Below are 17,453 nucleotides of genomic sequence, written 5' to 3' on the forward strand. Positions count from 1 at the left end.
GAATCGCTACTATTTTCTCGGGTAAACCCGAGCCCGGACCGTGGCATGAAAGAACCACTCGCTTTGTAAGGATACAACGTATTTGTTTCCTCTTACTATTGTTTTCTTCTTTTTTTTTTCTTGTGAAAATGGAATTTCCTAGGGGGATCCCTTCGTAGAAGGATGGCGATTTTTAAGTGCAAATGAAAATTACGGGAAGCACAACACGATTCGATGTAAAGAGAGATAATAATGGTGATTTATTGGAAATTAGAGATTGAAGATCATTCACGATTTTTGTATGAAAATATTCCATCTTTTGTAAAATTGTAGGTTTGTTGGAAGTCGAAGAAATTGATTTTTTCAATAGATATAGAGGCTTTATGAAGAAGAAATGGACACCGAGGTTTGTTTATGCGTTATGTGGGAAAGTGATTAAAGTATGCTTGTTATTCTAACGATGCAAACAAAATGGTTTTTTAAATGGAAACGCGACAAGGACAGTGTATTTTGCAGTTTTTAAACAAAAATGGAGCTGTCAAAGAGGGAACAAAAATAAAAACTTCCGTGTATTTTATATATGGAAGCGATTAAAATGCACCTTCGTCATTGTGACGACACAAAAGATACTTGCGCTGATAAATAAGAATTTTTGCAACGAATAAGTTCTTCTTCCGAGAATTCTATCAATTTTTGCGTCTCGGTAATTAGTCTAAATTTAAAATTCGAAGATTAATATACCTCAATATACAAAGATCGTCGTTATAAACATTGGATAAATTAACATAGTATTATAATAGGCACGAAAATAATTATTCGATACGAGTCTCACGAACATCGAAGGCATTTGCTAGTAAAAATAAAATTGCATTTCCATTTGTCTGTTTTACGACGCTATGATTTATGTCACGGTTTCGCAATACTCCATTGAATCGATGAAAGAGACGATATCATAATTGCACGCTGAGGTGTAGATAAAATGCGGTTCGAGTTTACAACGGGATACCTTGACAACGAGCATCTCATTGTTCGAGTTGCTTAATAATACAGCGAGGCGTGGAACGAGAGGCACGAAGGATAAATTAGAAACAACGACAGCGAAAATCGAATTAATATAAATTAACGGGACTTACACGCGGTGGTACAATGACTACGGTTACAAAGAACATTCTGAGTATTCCACGCAAACAGATCCTCGCGATCTTCCTACATACAGACGCCAACACCATAAACAACGGCAACAAGCAATCCATCATTCCATTCACGAGATGCAACCGCAGAATCTCCAAGAATGAATCCTAAGAAAAGAATGTCTCTCTCTGGCGACGCCGGTTTTTGCAGAATTTTCCTCGTCCTTCCTCGTATTTCCTCCACATTTTTTCCCTGAACAAGGAGTTACTCTTCACACCTGTCACATCGAAGTTATAAACATCTTTGATTCGTGTCCTCGAGCACCTACTTCAAGATCACGCTATTCGCGATCTGCTCGTATGAAAGGATAAGTCTTCTCTTTCTCCAACAGCAAAACACTTTTTTGTGTCTGCATTATCATCGTATCCAATTTTTCTCGTTAATAGGTAAAATTTGTAGGAGGAAACGAAAACTGCGGAGAACCATCGCTTATGTTATTGAAACAGGAAATTTTATATATTTGGAAATATATTTGGGAATATTTTTGGAATATATTTGAAATTTTATAAATTTGGAATAAAAACTGTGGTGAGCCTTTTACGTTTAAAATTGGGTAAAGTTTGCTTTATAATCTACTGCAAAAGTAATATATTTTTTATAAAATTCGCAAATCCAATATTAATCCCCGGAAACACTGGAAATCATAGTCTACCTTATCATTTTACCTCGTAGAATAAAAACTGTGGTGAGTCTTCGTTTATATTATTAAAAAAGGAAATTTTACGTTTAAAATTGGGTAAAGTGTACTCTATAATCTACTGTAAAAGTAATATATTTTACATAAAATTCGCAAATCCAATATTAATCCCTGGAAACACTGAAAATCATAGTCTGGCCTATCATTCTATCTCGTAGAATAAAAATTGTGGTGACCCTTCGTTTACATTATGGAAAAAGAAAATTTTATGCTTAAAATTAGATAAGATTTACTCTATAATCTACTGCAAAAATAATATATTTTACATAAAATTCGCAAATCTAATATTAATCTCTGGAAACACTGAAAATCATAGTCTACCCTATCATTCTATCTCATAGAGTAAAAACTGTGATGAGCCTTCGTTTACATTATCGAAAAAGGAAATTCTGCGTTAAAAGTTGGGTAAAATTTGGTGTATAATACAAGTATTATATTTTACATAAAGTTTGGAAATCCCCGGAAACTGGAAATCAATGCAATCATTCTATCTCGTGGAATACCTCGCGCAATCTGTCCTCTGCATATCGTCGCAACAAACCCAGCATCCTCTAAAATATTCCATACCACAACACTCGAGTCACTTCCTCCAAAATGACGACCTCCCTCACGATCACCTCCTACAATCTCACTTTCATAAAAAGATCGTTCCTCTCGCCGCGAAGGTGGCTGGCAAACGCGCGTGAAAATAAAAAGGAGAGAAAATCCAACGTCATTAAGCGCCATTATAACGTCATCCGCGGTACCAGCGGTTGTAACAATGCGGCAAGGTCAGCGGGAATCGCTTTATCTCGAAAGAATAAGAGTCGGTGGACAGAAACGGGCTGAGGAGCGAATCGGAAACACGGGGATCCCAGGCGACCAGTCTCTTTGCATGCAGTTTCCCACTGGCGATTCTGCTCTTTCGACATGCAACAGGGACTGGCTTCTGAACCGTTATAACGCACTATGGTTGGCTGACGAGGCAGTTGCGTCGATTCGGAATGGGCTAGGAACGATAAGTCCGAGAGTCGCGATACGATACTCGAGAACGGATCTATGTAGCCGTGCACCTTATTTGTCTCTTATATAATAAAAGCCGACACTGGCGGCGTGCAAATATCACTGGCCGGTATTCCTGGACGATGGAAGTAGAAGAAACGAAATATTCGTGATACCCGTGTCTGACAGCGATGCTGCAACCACTGGTTCCACCCGACTTCCGCTATCGGGTGACACGGCCGCCATTCTTGCGATTAGATACGCCAGTGTGCTCGCGTGCACAGTCTACTAGCATGAATGAAGTTTCGCGAAAAATTTTAATTACTCCAAGATGAATGCTGAGTATGAATCCATACCCGAGAGACATGTCTCCTCGTGTCACTTGTTAGCAAAGATACGAAGATGGATAGTTAATATCGAGTTAACAATAACGTAACTATACTTATCGCGTTCTTTTCACGTTTCGAATTATCGCGATAGGTTTCTCGAGATATTTTCTTTACGGAAAAACGTTTCCCTTCGACTGATTAAGGTTAGGTTAATCCTTCGAAAGTTCTCTTGTTATGGCCAAGCACCGCCTCGAAGCATTTCAATGTCAGTCATATTTTCTGCCATAAGTCGTAGGAGGAAAGTCGCGCATAAATCAACCCATAGAATTTTTTATTCCAGTATTCCGCGAATCTTTGTATTATTTTAAGCTCGATAATAAGGATGGATCTTTAGAATTTTGCCGAATGACGTCTCGCCTCTTGAATGCCGAAGTGTTAACTTTGGTCGAACGAGTTGAGATTGATTATTTTGTTGGTTTTCTTTTCACCGAGGAGAACGAGGAAAAGGATATTGCAAGTGATCAGGATTTATCGCGCCGGTTTGTTTCTTGAATTAGAAAGCGGTAATTACCGTGGATAGATCATTTGATGCAAGGAGGTTAATGGTAAATGGATAAAATAAGGCTGTAAAGATATAAATACACATGTACGTCAGTTCCAAGCATGGCGTCACAGAGGGTTCACGCTACTGATTCGATCCTCGTTGCCTGTACTACCTGTCGGCAAACGATTTTTAAACAAAGACGCAAAATTTTAAATCAAGACGCAAAACTTGGAAGATGGAACGCTGCTTTGTTCACATTGTCACTCTCAAAAGGCTTGTTTCCAAGATCGCGATTCTTCTTTTTTCCCGATTCGCTGAAGAAACACAGGCATGGGGTGATTTATTCATCCATTATCTTAATTTTACTTTACAGATTATTACACGTGCATAGAGTCTCCTTTGTATAGAAAATAACGAGGATATCTTGGAATTTAGTTTAGTTCTTAGTAACCGTGTGTTTGGTAACAAGGCTGGAATAATGTTTTAACACGACCACCGATGATTAAGGCTTTGTAATTTATGCTATATGCTAACGAATGATTTCCATACAAGATCTGTTTCTATATTATAAAGCATACGTGATTCGCGTAATTTATCATACAAGTTTCCTTTTTTTTATATTTCCTGATTTTTCGTGCTTTAGTCGGCATCGCACGCATGTCGAGGAAGTACGTGCCGATTTCGATCTTGGGTGTACACAATGAACGTGTTAATTACCATCTGCTCTGAGAGGGTCCTTTTCTTTTTCTCGTTTCCTGTGGTAATTATTACTCAACTATTCTAACATTTCGCTATCCAAATACTTTATACTCGAAAAGTATGTCTTTCTCTCTGCTTCGACGCGAACTTAATATTACACGCGTTGACACTGCTTTCGAATATTTTACTATGCAAATATCTCATATTTGCGCGTTATATCTTATTAATTAAATATTTATTTAATATTTTTCTAATATTACTGAAAAATTCCACAGTTCAAAATTTCACAGTTCAATGCTGTATCTTATTCACTATCCTGACACGAGATTAATATTACACGTGTCGACATCTTTTTCATAACAATTATTTAAAGATTCCACTGATCGAAATTTGATGTTCGAGTAGTGTATCTATCTCGTTACTTCGACACGAAATTAATATTACGCGCATTGACACCTCTTCTGTAATCGTTATCGAAACAATTATTTTCCGCTACTTCATCGGAAAATTGATATCGCATAAATTGACACCTTCCGCGTAATAACATCAAACAGGAAACGAACAATGCTAACCGATCGTTCTTCCACGGGAAAATTCCCTTATCCAATAGATCTTGTAGCAACGCTAATTCGATTACTGGAAATTCCTCCCGTAATGGTACGATTAAAAATCAGTCGCATAAATTGCGAGATTAAGCAACATTAGTGATCGAGCATAAAAATTTTCAAGAATCATCAAACTGGTACTGCTAATTACGTCTGATAATATCCAGGAATGTATCGGCGAAGAAATTGAAATCATCCATAGGCGATTGGTATAACGACATGATTAGCCGGTGCAAAAAGTAGGAGAGAAGCTAATTGACGATCACAGGTATTACATTGTCAATGGAAATCGCTGGGAAATATACAGTTATTTCTTGCTAATTGCGAAGCCGATCGCTCGGAATCGTTTACCTCGTTTCGGAATTGCGGAGGATCGAGAGGCGACCGATTGGAAATTAATCGTTCCAAGAAACGGAATAGCAATCGCGGTATCATCGGACGTGTAATATGTTTCACGCGCAGCACGTGGTACATGGATTGCACGCCGATATTGTGCAGGTGAATCGGCCGACGATGAATTGGATGTTCATCCGAGCGCAGAATGCCGGAAATCGAAAGTACGTCAAGTGTTTCTGGCACAAGATACACCTTTCTCTCAGCGACCATGGCGAGGAGAGACAAAGCAGGTACTGGTATGGCCGCATTGAAAAACATATTACGTATGTACAGGGTGTGTCGGTAAGGTTGGGCAAAGTTTGAGTGGTAGTTCTACGTGTTAAAGGAAAAAGAAAAATCATATAGACGCGTGTCTTGGAACGTGTTGGTTTAGATTTAGCACGTTTTAATTCTTTGCAGTATAGTCACGACTCTAGCTCGTCATGAGTTTTTCATGCCAAACCGTGCAAAAACGAGTTGCATCGTAAGAGGCAAAGATGCATTGCAAAATTTGTACAAATTTTTTAAGCACGTCTAACTTTATCGATATGTAGATGTAGATGTAATGGACATGTAGACATATGTTTAAGCTTTATTAATTCTCGTAAATAAATAGCAATGCAGGGAATTAATCGCTATTGGTACTTCTATTGATTACTTTCATTAATTTTCCGACATTCTCTGGGAAGATCATTAAATTACATAATAATATTTATGATCATTTGATGTGTGATAGAAACGTGTTATAAAATATATAGATCAATGATAGCTGGTTAAGCCTAGGTGGTTGTGAATTGAATACACCTGAATCAAATTTATAAGAAAATTAAAATATTCGTTAAAAATATAAAAGATACGTTAAAATTAACATTATGGAATTAGTCTTTGAGAAACTTATGTATCTTTGAAGGTATATAGACACGCTTCTGTACGTTTCTTTTTCGCGTTTTGGTATACAGAGATCAAACTTTAACCCTCTTTGACCCATTCCACGATACACCCGGTATATTTGCGTGTATCTATAAATTCTTTATAACACGACATTCTTGCAACACGATTTCGCTTCAATGCGTTTAACGGAAAGTTTCGATGATGTGAATGCTGAAGGTATTCGAGTATATACCACTAGGATAAAAATCTGATGAATCAGGTTTGATAGAAATAGCATACGGGTTCGACAAAATAAATTCTCCAAATGCGCATACCGAGATGAATAAACCAAATTTATTTACTACTAGAAACACGAGCAAGGTTCTTCGCGAAATTTCGAAAGATCTATGAGAGAGTAGCATAGAAACGCGAGGAAGTGGATAATCCTCGACACGATCGATCACTGCTCAATCCCGACTTCAAATTCAACCAAAAAATTTTAGAAAATCTCGTACCCGTGCTTTCTACTTTCTAAATCATCAAAAATTCATCCGTACCCGTAAACATTCATTCGCGCAGTGAATATTTAAATTTGGAATTATTCGGAAGCTTCGCAGAGGCTTACGCGTATATTCGCGAGGATAAATAAAATGGACAGAGGAAAAGGACAATTTTTCTAACCGCTCTGATATTACGCGGCACGGTCGTAAATCTGGCTGAAATGATCAACACGAGGATCATATCTGAGCGATCCTATGAATGAATGTGTATAACAGCCCGGCTGTTGCGTAATCCATAAAGAATCGTAAAATTTGCATTCTAATACCTTTTATTTGTTCCCGGTAGAACGCGATCATAAATGACTATATCGTGAAACCATGCTCGATAAAAAGCGTCCCGTGACACGTATTTGCATTCGAGAATTCATACTTTCCTAATTGCCAAATAACAATCGTATCGGGATTATGAAAAACACAATTCAGAGTACTGCCTGTACAGTTTTTCCTTCGATATCCTGTCTGTTTAATCCAGAAATTATACTTGTTATAATAAGAGAAAGGTATTCTGGAAGACAGAAAAATCATAAGCATAGTCATTCGTAAAATTAGCATCGTTTAATGCTAAAAGATAACTGATCTTATTCATGCAGAACATTACGTATGTACATAGCGCTCATTGAGAGGAATTAAAAAGTCCTTAATGAGCATGGGATATAAAATCAATCAATTTTATATTATAACTTTGCATTTAGGAGTAACTTGCGACTCAGGGTAATTGCTGTGGACAAATAAATTAAGCTCGTTGAAGATGCATACAAGAAAGTACGAAATTATATTTTATTCTTAAAGGAACTTATATTTTTCTTCTAGGAACATCCTGGATCTTTGAATCTTTGAATTTCTCTTTTTAAATGCTTTCTATGTGTATGAGAAATTAAGTAGACACTGAAACTATCGAGCAAGTCAAAATGACTATTTTCAGACATTTTATTTCCGAAATTTGTATGAGTTTGCAGTTGCTTTTGGCAAATTCGATACTGATTTTCAGATAAATATTAAATATTAAATATAGGTATTATATTGAATATATAGAGTATAAATAGATTTAAATATATACTCGCATAATTTTCATCATAGTATTTTAATTATTATTATCTATACACATTAGAACTTAATTATTCTATCTATCTATCTATAATCTGTACACACATATGTGTATCTAGGTATCTAAAAAATTTTTATGGGTTTGTGGTTGCTTTTGGCAAATTCGATACTGATTTTTAGATAAATATTGAATATTAAATATAGATATTATATTTAATATATAGAATATATATAGGTTTAAATATATACTCGCACAGTTTTCATCATAGTATTCTAATTATTATTATCTATGCACATTAGATCTTACTTATTCTATCTATCTATCTATCTATAATCCGTACACACACACGTATATCTAGGTATCTAAATTTCAATTCTAATTTTTAATTATTATCTCCACGTTATCTCTATATGGACCCAAATACACAGCTTGATAATTCTAACGTCAACACGATGCAGACTAAACATCTCATTACTAATCACGCCTGACAGCTATCTACCTCGTGGCCATCCTCGATAGATACCTAAAACACGTGAAATATCTCGTCACCAGCGATGCCTAATGGTACAATACGAAACACATGATTCATCCACAGCCAATGTCTCGGGATACCTCGAAACGAGACGAAATGCACCACCTACCCAAACCTAGAGATCAAGATGCCAACAACGCCCGCCATTTTTCCGCTCCACGAACGTACCTTCCTTTCATTCACTTCAATCGTGAGAATCTCGCGAACTAATTTTTTTCTTCCTTTCCTGGCACGTCAGATCATAGATTCCCGCAGCCTATGGCAGGCCATAGATTAGGCGATAGAATCACCGTGGCTGTTTCGTGTTTACCAACACAGGCGCGATATCTCGGGATCTAATGAAGCGGAAGGTCAGACGCATTAATTATCAATGAAACGGCGTGTACTCGGCGAATATGCAAATCTAACGACGCCTGTGCGCCTGCAGGACGTCACGAGCACCGATAGAAAATGCTACAATAGAAAATCAGCATTCTCGCGAGAGCCATTAATATTTTTAGCAACGATGTATCATTAGAACGTAGCCAACGTACGGATAAGAGAACAGGCGTCCTTGGTGGACACCGGTGCTATGTACTGTTATAAAAGGCGCAAACAATGTTCGCCGGACTGAGCGTGATTGAAATGCAAATGGCGTGAGCATCGAGAAAAATTCTGCGGCCTGTAAATCTTTGCCGGGGACCATTCCGCGAAGCCACGGGATCACCGAGGCTCGAAATGACAAATCCCCGACAGGCCGGCTCGCTTATATGACTCGATCACTTGCCGGAAGCTATTTGGCCGCTGGGTCGAGTCGTTGGCGCCACGACGCACCAGAGGGGCCTCATAAATAACGGTATTTACATTTTGGCCACATGACCAGACCGCCGAATACAGATATTCCAGTTCTAACCGAATTTCTTGGCTTGAGAAGTAGTATGCCGACATTTACCGATGTTTTGTAAATACGGGTAGCTCGAATATCGCCATATTTTCAATATTAGTAAAGGTATTACAGGTTCAGCTTCGTGATCCAATAAGTCTTCGAAGATTGACGTATTAACACGACTTAAAATCGCGAAATTTCTGGATTCGTAAACGCTCTAGGACAAATAGGCACTACTACCTGCATAGATTGCAATATACCATTATATGAGAAAAAGAAAAATTTTATTTCCGATATTTTCGTGAAATACCAACGATGAATTTACCCCTAATCAAAACTGAAATTTCGAATTTTTTGACAGTCTTGACGGATAGGCCTTCTGCCAAAATGGCGTTCAATTGTTACCTATTACAGAGCTAGAAAGAATCTTCGTGCACCCATAGCAGGGTCCATTGGAGTTTCCACCTTTAGGTTCTCAGGAACGAATACAGACAATAAGCTACATTGGTGTTTCCTATTTCGCGTTAATGACTAACACTGATCCTACGTCTACGTTATTGTTTTGCAACTCTGTGTAGCTGTATCTCACTCGATCTTGACGTATCCTGTTCCTCGTCTTCGTCCTGTCGTGTTATACAATTCGACTTCCAGACGTGATACTTCCAATCAATAACGCAGACTGACGTACCCAATGTGCTATTATACCTGGTATGCGGAAAGTAGAAGCAAAAAGTAGAAATTTATTTCAGATATCACGAATGTAAATAAATAGGACGAAAAAATGTGCGTCGTCACTGGGATTTTAAGAAACTCAAAAAGCGAAGTTAATCGTCTCGACCTATGGACGGCTCATTTGTTACTATACGAGATAAGGTGGTCCTATTACGTTATGGTTAATCAGACCCGCATTCCTTCCGAGAAACATCTTTCCAGTTACGCGCAGTACATCGCTACGATTCTCAATGAGACGCGGTGCTGGTGTTTTATATTCTGGCATATGGTAATTATCATATGCTACTATATTGTTCATTCCTTCCTGCAGGATGAAAACATTCGGGTATCGTAAATATCTACGCTCGAGTTATTGTTGTCTCAACATTGTCAATGTTAGCCTTAGATTAAATGGTGCTCGCTTGTTGACGAATAGACCACGAATGATTCAAGTTATATTTGAAAATCTCGAAGTGTCAGGTATCGAATATTCTATTTGCAAACAGCTCGTCGATCTTAACGATCGATCGTGTTCCGACTGAAAAAGAAGAAAAATTCTTCCAAATGATCGCCTATTTTTACGGTGAAATTCCTTACGCAATCGAGGATACCCGACACTTTCTTTTTCTTCCTACGACTCGTCCCGCACGTTTCGTGCCACAAATTTCCCTGCCATTTCTTTCTTCCTACTTTTTTCGTCGAAAAGGTATAAACAAGATATGACCGAATGAAATTAAACATACGAGCGTGTCGAGGAACGTTGTATAATCACAGGTAGAAATAGACCCGAAGAGATTTCCGTATCATGCTAAAACCCCGATGGTGCATTGAATTTCTCAACACTCTTGATTTCCAAATCGAGATTGGTTACATTTTGAAAATAGGACAAAAATTGTCCCTTGGATCTGATCACCTATCGTTCCAGGATGAAATTCTTTACGTAATCAGAATTTGTGCACACTATGTTTTTCATCGTGTTTAGTTTGCTCTTATGCCTCTGCATCTCGTAATACCATTTTGTATAATTACTTTCGTAAACAGAGAATTCGTGTATTAACAGGCACGTTGTAATTACATTTAGACTCGAGAAAGTTGGACGATAATTCGTATAAATGAATATAATGGACACCTAATGTTTGTCAAACGATTCTGCGTGAAAAAAGATATTACAATATTATATTACTATGATGATATTTAATTGTATTTAAAAATACCAAATTATGAAATAAATATAGTATATTACTAAAAAAAAAAGGAATAAAATATTATAATATTTATTGAAGAATAAAGAAACGTTTTTGGGTTTGTATCGTTACTAGATTAAAAATTGTTTGCCATTCGCAACGACGAAGTGTCTCTCGAGCCGAAGCCCCGACGCTGTACCCTCGCATGCAGAGACTTCAATGCTGGCAACAGTCAGAAATTTATCGGTAAGTACAAATTGCAGTGGGTGGTTGTGTAACCGCTCCGTGCTTCGATGCATCCCGCGTCGGATGTACGCTATTTTGTAATCATGAACAGAGCAATGTTTATAGCGATTCTGAATGGGAGAAGGGGAGGGGATCTTGCACGGATCTCGCGCGATACACGCTTATTAAGGTGCGCGTTTCGTAATACTCCTGGAAAAAAACATTACTGTCTTTTTTCTCGCTCTTTTTTTCTCTTCCGTTATGTGGGCGAGTTTTCAAGAAGCGACCCGCCACCGGAAGCTTCTGGAAACTCGATTCCGCCACGAGATTCGTAGTACATCCGCGGCCATTGATAAATACAATCGCGCCCGATCGAGCACGACAAAATCGACCTATGGAACAAGCAAAACAATTCCCGATCGAACGAAATATCGCGTCACGGAGGGAAGAGTAATTTTCCATGGATCGTGATAATTCTCCCGAAGAACGGAAAAATAGGAAAATCGTGACGCGCAAACCAACAATTTTCGATCGACATAATCGCACTCTGGAGAAGAGTGATTCCTAATCGATAGACTCGTGTCATGGAAATAAATAATCTTTAATTGACGCAATCGCGTTGTTGAAAAAAATTATTTTCCATCGAGAGAATCGTGTTACGGGAAAAAATTATTTTCCATCGATACAATCAACCACCGAAAAAAAAAAGAAGAAAAAGAAAAATAATTTTCGATCAATTCAGGATTCCAACGGGAAAAAATATTCAATCCCACCTCACGCTATTAATCATTCCAATGAAAACGAGGAAGAAATTCCCCGAAAATAATTACTCGTAATTATATTCAGCCAATTAGATCGACGTAGGATTTCGTTGGGTACGAAACGAACTGTCCCCGGTGCGTGTTATGTGTACGAACTGAAACTTGGCGATTTGATGGTAGAAAAAAAGAGACAAAAATTGAAGATTCCCGTCGATAAAATAAAACGAAGTTTTAACGAAGAGGCGTGTATCTCGAAGCGATGAAGCACTTTTTCGTTGACACCTGCCCGTTCAAAGGATATGTATAATTTATTTGGCCGTAGGCAAGCTTCCAGGGGAGTACCCGGCCGCATCATCGTGCTTCCATCATCCGGTCGATCGAAACACGATCTTTTTTCTTTCCTCCTGCCACGCCGATAATGTTCGCGGCCATTCGGCTCCGTGCAAATTGATTTCTTCGAAACGCGAATATTCCTGACTTTCGATCCTCCTCTGTCACTAACCGGTCGCCATTGTCACACCGACCGCCATGGAAGATCGATTTTACATTTAATCAGCTAGTGCCTGCTACTTTTTTTCCCTCCCGCAGTCACTGTCGCTCTTTGTCCTTCCTTTTCCCCCCTCGTCCACGGGGATCCGAACAAGCGAAACGGTTTTGACATTGATTTCTAGCGTAGCAGCTTCGTTAACCTACATCCTGGTTTTAGAAACCAATTCGTGACGTTTCGTTTTCTCAGCGACTTTCTTGACAATCACACTCCCTAGGTAGGCTAGGTATTCGCGGTTCCCCTGCCGCTTGAAAAGTTCACCGTGAAAGACAGTGGCCAAACGAGCCACGTTTACGTAACACGGTAATTTGTTTCACCCTAATGAGCGAAAATACGGAACGCTCGATATACCGCGTCTTATCTGTCCGAATTTCCATAATACTTGCATTACGATAGACAAAGTGAATTTCGTTTGGACATCGGGGCTTATCGCTGGTGTTACACGATCAGGATGATTCACGAACCCCCGTTATGCGTAATTAGTAGGTGCGGATATCTGATAAAGGTAGCTCCACACTTTCTGTGCTCGGAAAAATGTTTTCTAAAAATATTCTTATGGAAATCGAGCGGAAGACGTAAATAACCACGAGACTATATAGGAATGACCATCTTGCTAAATGCTATGGGGTAAGTTCACCGATAGGTAAGAAGATAATAATTTTGGTTTAGTTTGGAAGTCACGAGATTGACGTCGTGATATACAAAATTGGTTAGAAAATGGATTTAAATAATTTTACGTGATATTTTATGACACTATCTTAATATTATTATATATAATTTAGCATACTTAATTCGTCACTGTATATTACTACTGTATTAACACGTTCCGAGTTAAGCTATTTTTGCCTGACATGATCTCCAGGCCGTTTTGGCTAAAAATTGGTATTTTGATTTTATGGAATTAAATTTGCCATAAAACATATTTTCAGCACATTAAAAAATATGTCTGCGTGTACCATTTATGGATACGGAACGTGTTAATTAGAACGTATTAACAATAGAACTACCAATCTTTAATGGGTACCTAACTATAACTGCACAGATTATAGTAATTTCAACGGTACGATGAATATGAGTGAATATATCGATTACAGTTATTTCTTAATACGAGTTGATATCAATTTTATTCTTAAAGCAGGTGTATGTGTTCGGTGATTGCAAAAAGGAAAATTCTGGGACCATTTTGACTGGGTTGGTATTTCTAATGTTAAAATAATTCGAAATTTTTGTGTGTTTTACCTAAGTTTGGAATTTAGAATTGAAACAAATGCCATTATGAATTCGCGAAAAATAAATCTGGGGATCTTTTGTGTGGGTACAGGGATAAGCAGGAAGCCCGTGTTTTGGCTTCTTTTGACTCGGTTTGGAATTCGTAATTAAGACGTGACGTATAGATCGTGACGCAGGAAACAAAATTAGGTGTAGAGAAAAACGATGATTTACGTCAATGTGCAGGAACAAAGAGGCTCTGCAGATACTGTCGCCCATTCAGATCGTAGTACGTTGAACGAACGAAATGGAACGCTTAATTTCATTCAAGGCTGGACATAAATTAATAATTACAGCTCAATGTCGGTATTGATCGAATGCATATGACGTTGTTGAATTTACGTGGGAAGGTCTGTGTGCTGACGTTGAGAAGGAAAGAAGAAAATGCGACGCGAAAGTACACGTGTGCATAGACGAGAAAATAGAGAAAAACCGCGGGCAAGATTTACTGCAGCCGATCGTATCGTTTGCATACGCTTGAACCGTGATTCAATCGCGAACAAATATGAAAAGTTAACGGAGGGAAAATAAATTTCGCCTTGTGTCCACAATATGGCGGACGGGGCAGGATAAAGATATCACTCTCAGGGGTAAACTGATAAAAATCTGTTTTCGGATAATTACATCGTTTACGTTAATGTTCCTCCTACGTCATTCATCGTGCATGATCGACTTTATCGTTACCATTTGTTCCCTCGCTGTTTACGCTACTCATTATGCTTATCCGAAAGGCAAACAATCGTCGTCGTAATGAGTCACGAACTGTGACAATTTTTTCGTTAAATAACCAGGGTTCAATAGCGTTCGTAGATTACATAGAGATTGTCGAAATTTCCTTTTCCTTTTAGCCGAATTAATCATCGCTGGGACATGAATGGCACTTCGAGTTAGAGCCACTTAAAGTTCGCGTACTAAATAGGATAACTAGAAGCGGGTAAACAAAAACCGAGTTGAACGAAATTGGATATATTTTTTAGCACCAGAAGTCACTATACCGCGCTTCGGAATTGGCTAATTTCTCGATAAACAAACATGTCAAAAATCGCTCTTATCTCATAATTTACTAACACGACACACGTGTGTGGCGTAACGCGTGTTTAATTTTGGAAATGTAAACGGAAAACCGAATTCCTATCGATCGTGCACACACGTGTACTCGAGTATCGCTGTGTACATCGCTAAATTATTTCTCATCTTCGTTCCCTCGTTCGATAATTGCACTTTTCAATTTGCAGGTATATCTTTAGACTGCGCGTGAACTCTCTATAGGCATGCGGCGAAATGAAATAAATAAAACACTCGAGTTAATTGGATAAAATAATTTCTGCGTCGTTTCCTTTGTCTCTCGTTCGAAGGCCACGAAATGGCACAGAGGAAACCGGGAAAACAAAATGAGATAAATAATACACGCGCGTTAATTGAATGAAATGACTTTTCCAACGTTTCCTTGGTGTCCCGTCTCATATTCGAAGGCCACGAAGTGGTACAGAGGAAAAGGAGGATGCTGATGATGGTGCTGGTTAAGTTGAAAGTACGGATGACGGCTTTTAATGACGGAAACGGAAAAATACAGAGTTTCACCGGTTGTTTCGGTAATCGTCTCTCCCCGGAGACGAGTCGATATTTGTTTAACTTTAAATAATACCCAAGGTGTGCTAGACTTCCAGAAGCTTCGAGTGTTTTCTCAATAATAAACGGAAGGTTAGTCCGCGTTAAATGATAAACAGACTCCTCGCGTAGCCTCTTCAACGAATGATTCATCGATATTAAATATTGACATTAAAACAAAAACCATTCCGTATGCCAGTTTTCTCAAATGCGATTGTATCTTCGCGCTGTTCGGCTTTCAAGTTCGCCACGGATACGCATGCTTGATGAAATCCTTCGACGCAGGGTATCATAAGCCGCGACGTATAATTTATCCCGAGACTTAGCTTCTCGAAACTCTTGCACACGCGTACGTCGTTGTTCAAAGCCGACATCATTGTCAGGATTGCAAATCCCATCGAACTCCTAATTTAAATACGGAATAAATTCCACGTTCCTCCTCCCCTCGACGTTCGATCGACGTTACAAAGGCGTAAAAAAGCGACTCTTTGCCACTTTGTGCATAAAATCAGCGATTAAAATTACACAACGGAATTGTTAATTATAGCAATCTCTGAAAGCAGCGAGGTACTTGCACACGCGGATAATTCGTGAATGTATCAGACACGTGATGTCGCAATAGCTGGAAAACAATTGCTCAATGTCCTTAGAAGAAATTACAAAGCGTTCGATAAATCGGCAATTATCGACTGTTCAAACAGTGGAACGAAACGCGTATCATCGATCCTGGCGATCATTAGGCCTTGGGTTATCAATTGCGCGTAATTAGCAAACGATTTTTCAAAGCGAAATTTCCACATAATCCATTCAGCTATCCAATAAATCCATAATCCTGGCGATTCCCATGGAAAGAAACGCGCGTACGCATAACGAGCTGCTACCTATTCCGCTCGAGTCATCCGAGTTTGAATTATCAACGATAAATAACGCGAGTGCAATTTTTCAACGCTATCATCATCGTTCGTGGAATTTTCTTGCTTCTAAGGGTAGAATATTCGAATAATGCAATAAATACGGTTATTACGAGTGGCAGCCGACATTTGTATCCAGTATTAATCACCGGCCGCCACGGCTGGTGAAAAATTAAAGGTCGACAGAGAGTGGAAAGCTGCGTGGTGCCATTTCGACCAATCGCGCGCGTGCATCCACGTTGCGTGGTACTCACCTCGAGAGAGGATCGACGAACAAAGCGACGATGATCACGGCGACGATTACACAAGTTAGATAGATCGCAGAAATTTCGTAGATCTCCGACTCCGGAGGACGCTCCAGGGTCTCGTGGCCTCCGTTACCAAGGACGCAGAAGTCGGCCCCGCAGAGCTTGATTTTGTTCCAATTCGTGTTGTTCCCGTTCCCGTGGTCGCTGCCGAACTCTCCCCCGCTGAGCACTTGGAATTCAAACAAATCGATTTGGTCTTTGATTAAACGGGTAGATACAGACATCACCTCGATGAAGCTACCGCATTCGCGGTTCGCAACAAATTTGAACAAATGACGTCGCTTGTTAAACGCGATTGTAAATGCAATTGGTATCGATGATATTCTAATTATGGCTCGATTGAATTGTAACTTATAGAGGATTAGTTTGTTCGATCGGTACTGAAGGCTTCGTATGTTCTTTATACGTATTGTGTATACGTGTACCATTTTCTTATTTACTGTTATCGGAGGTATTGAAATGTGTGGCTAATGTAAATGAGCAAATATGGTGTACATAGATAGCAGTGAAATAGCAGAATAGATAACGGTGAAATTTTTATCTGGATAAAGGTCAAGATTAATTTCGTCGAAAGCAACAGTAAGTTTACAATAAATTTGTGTAATAATAAATATTGTATTTCCTGTAGAATAATATATGAATATACGTATTATATAT

At 38.7% G+C, this 17,453-nt stretch overlaps 1 protein-coding gene across 1 annotated transcript in view; it reads right to left on the bottom strand.

Annotated features, from left to right (window-relative positions):
* LOC108549898 (UNC93-like protein) overlaps positions 1 to 17,453 on the bottom strand; it is a 53,633-nt gene that overhangs the window by 19,640 nt on the left and 16,540 nt on the right. The window contains exon 3 of the mRNA XM_017903469.1: positions 16,743 to 16,965. Within this exon, the coding sequence (XP_017758958.1) occupies positions 16,743 to 16,965 (223 nt within the window). The remainder of the gene's footprint in view (positions 1 to 16,742; positions 16,966 to 17,453) is intronic.

This window comes from Eufriesea mexicana, unplaced genomic scaffold (assembly GCF_001483705.2).
Source record: "Eufriesea mexicana isolate 0111107269 unplaced genomic scaffold, ASM148370v2 scaffold4744748180, whole genome shotgun sequence".
In the NCBI taxonomy this organism is placed as follows: domain Eukaryota; kingdom Metazoa; phylum Arthropoda; class Insecta; order Hymenoptera; family Apidae; genus Eufriesea; species Eufriesea mexicana.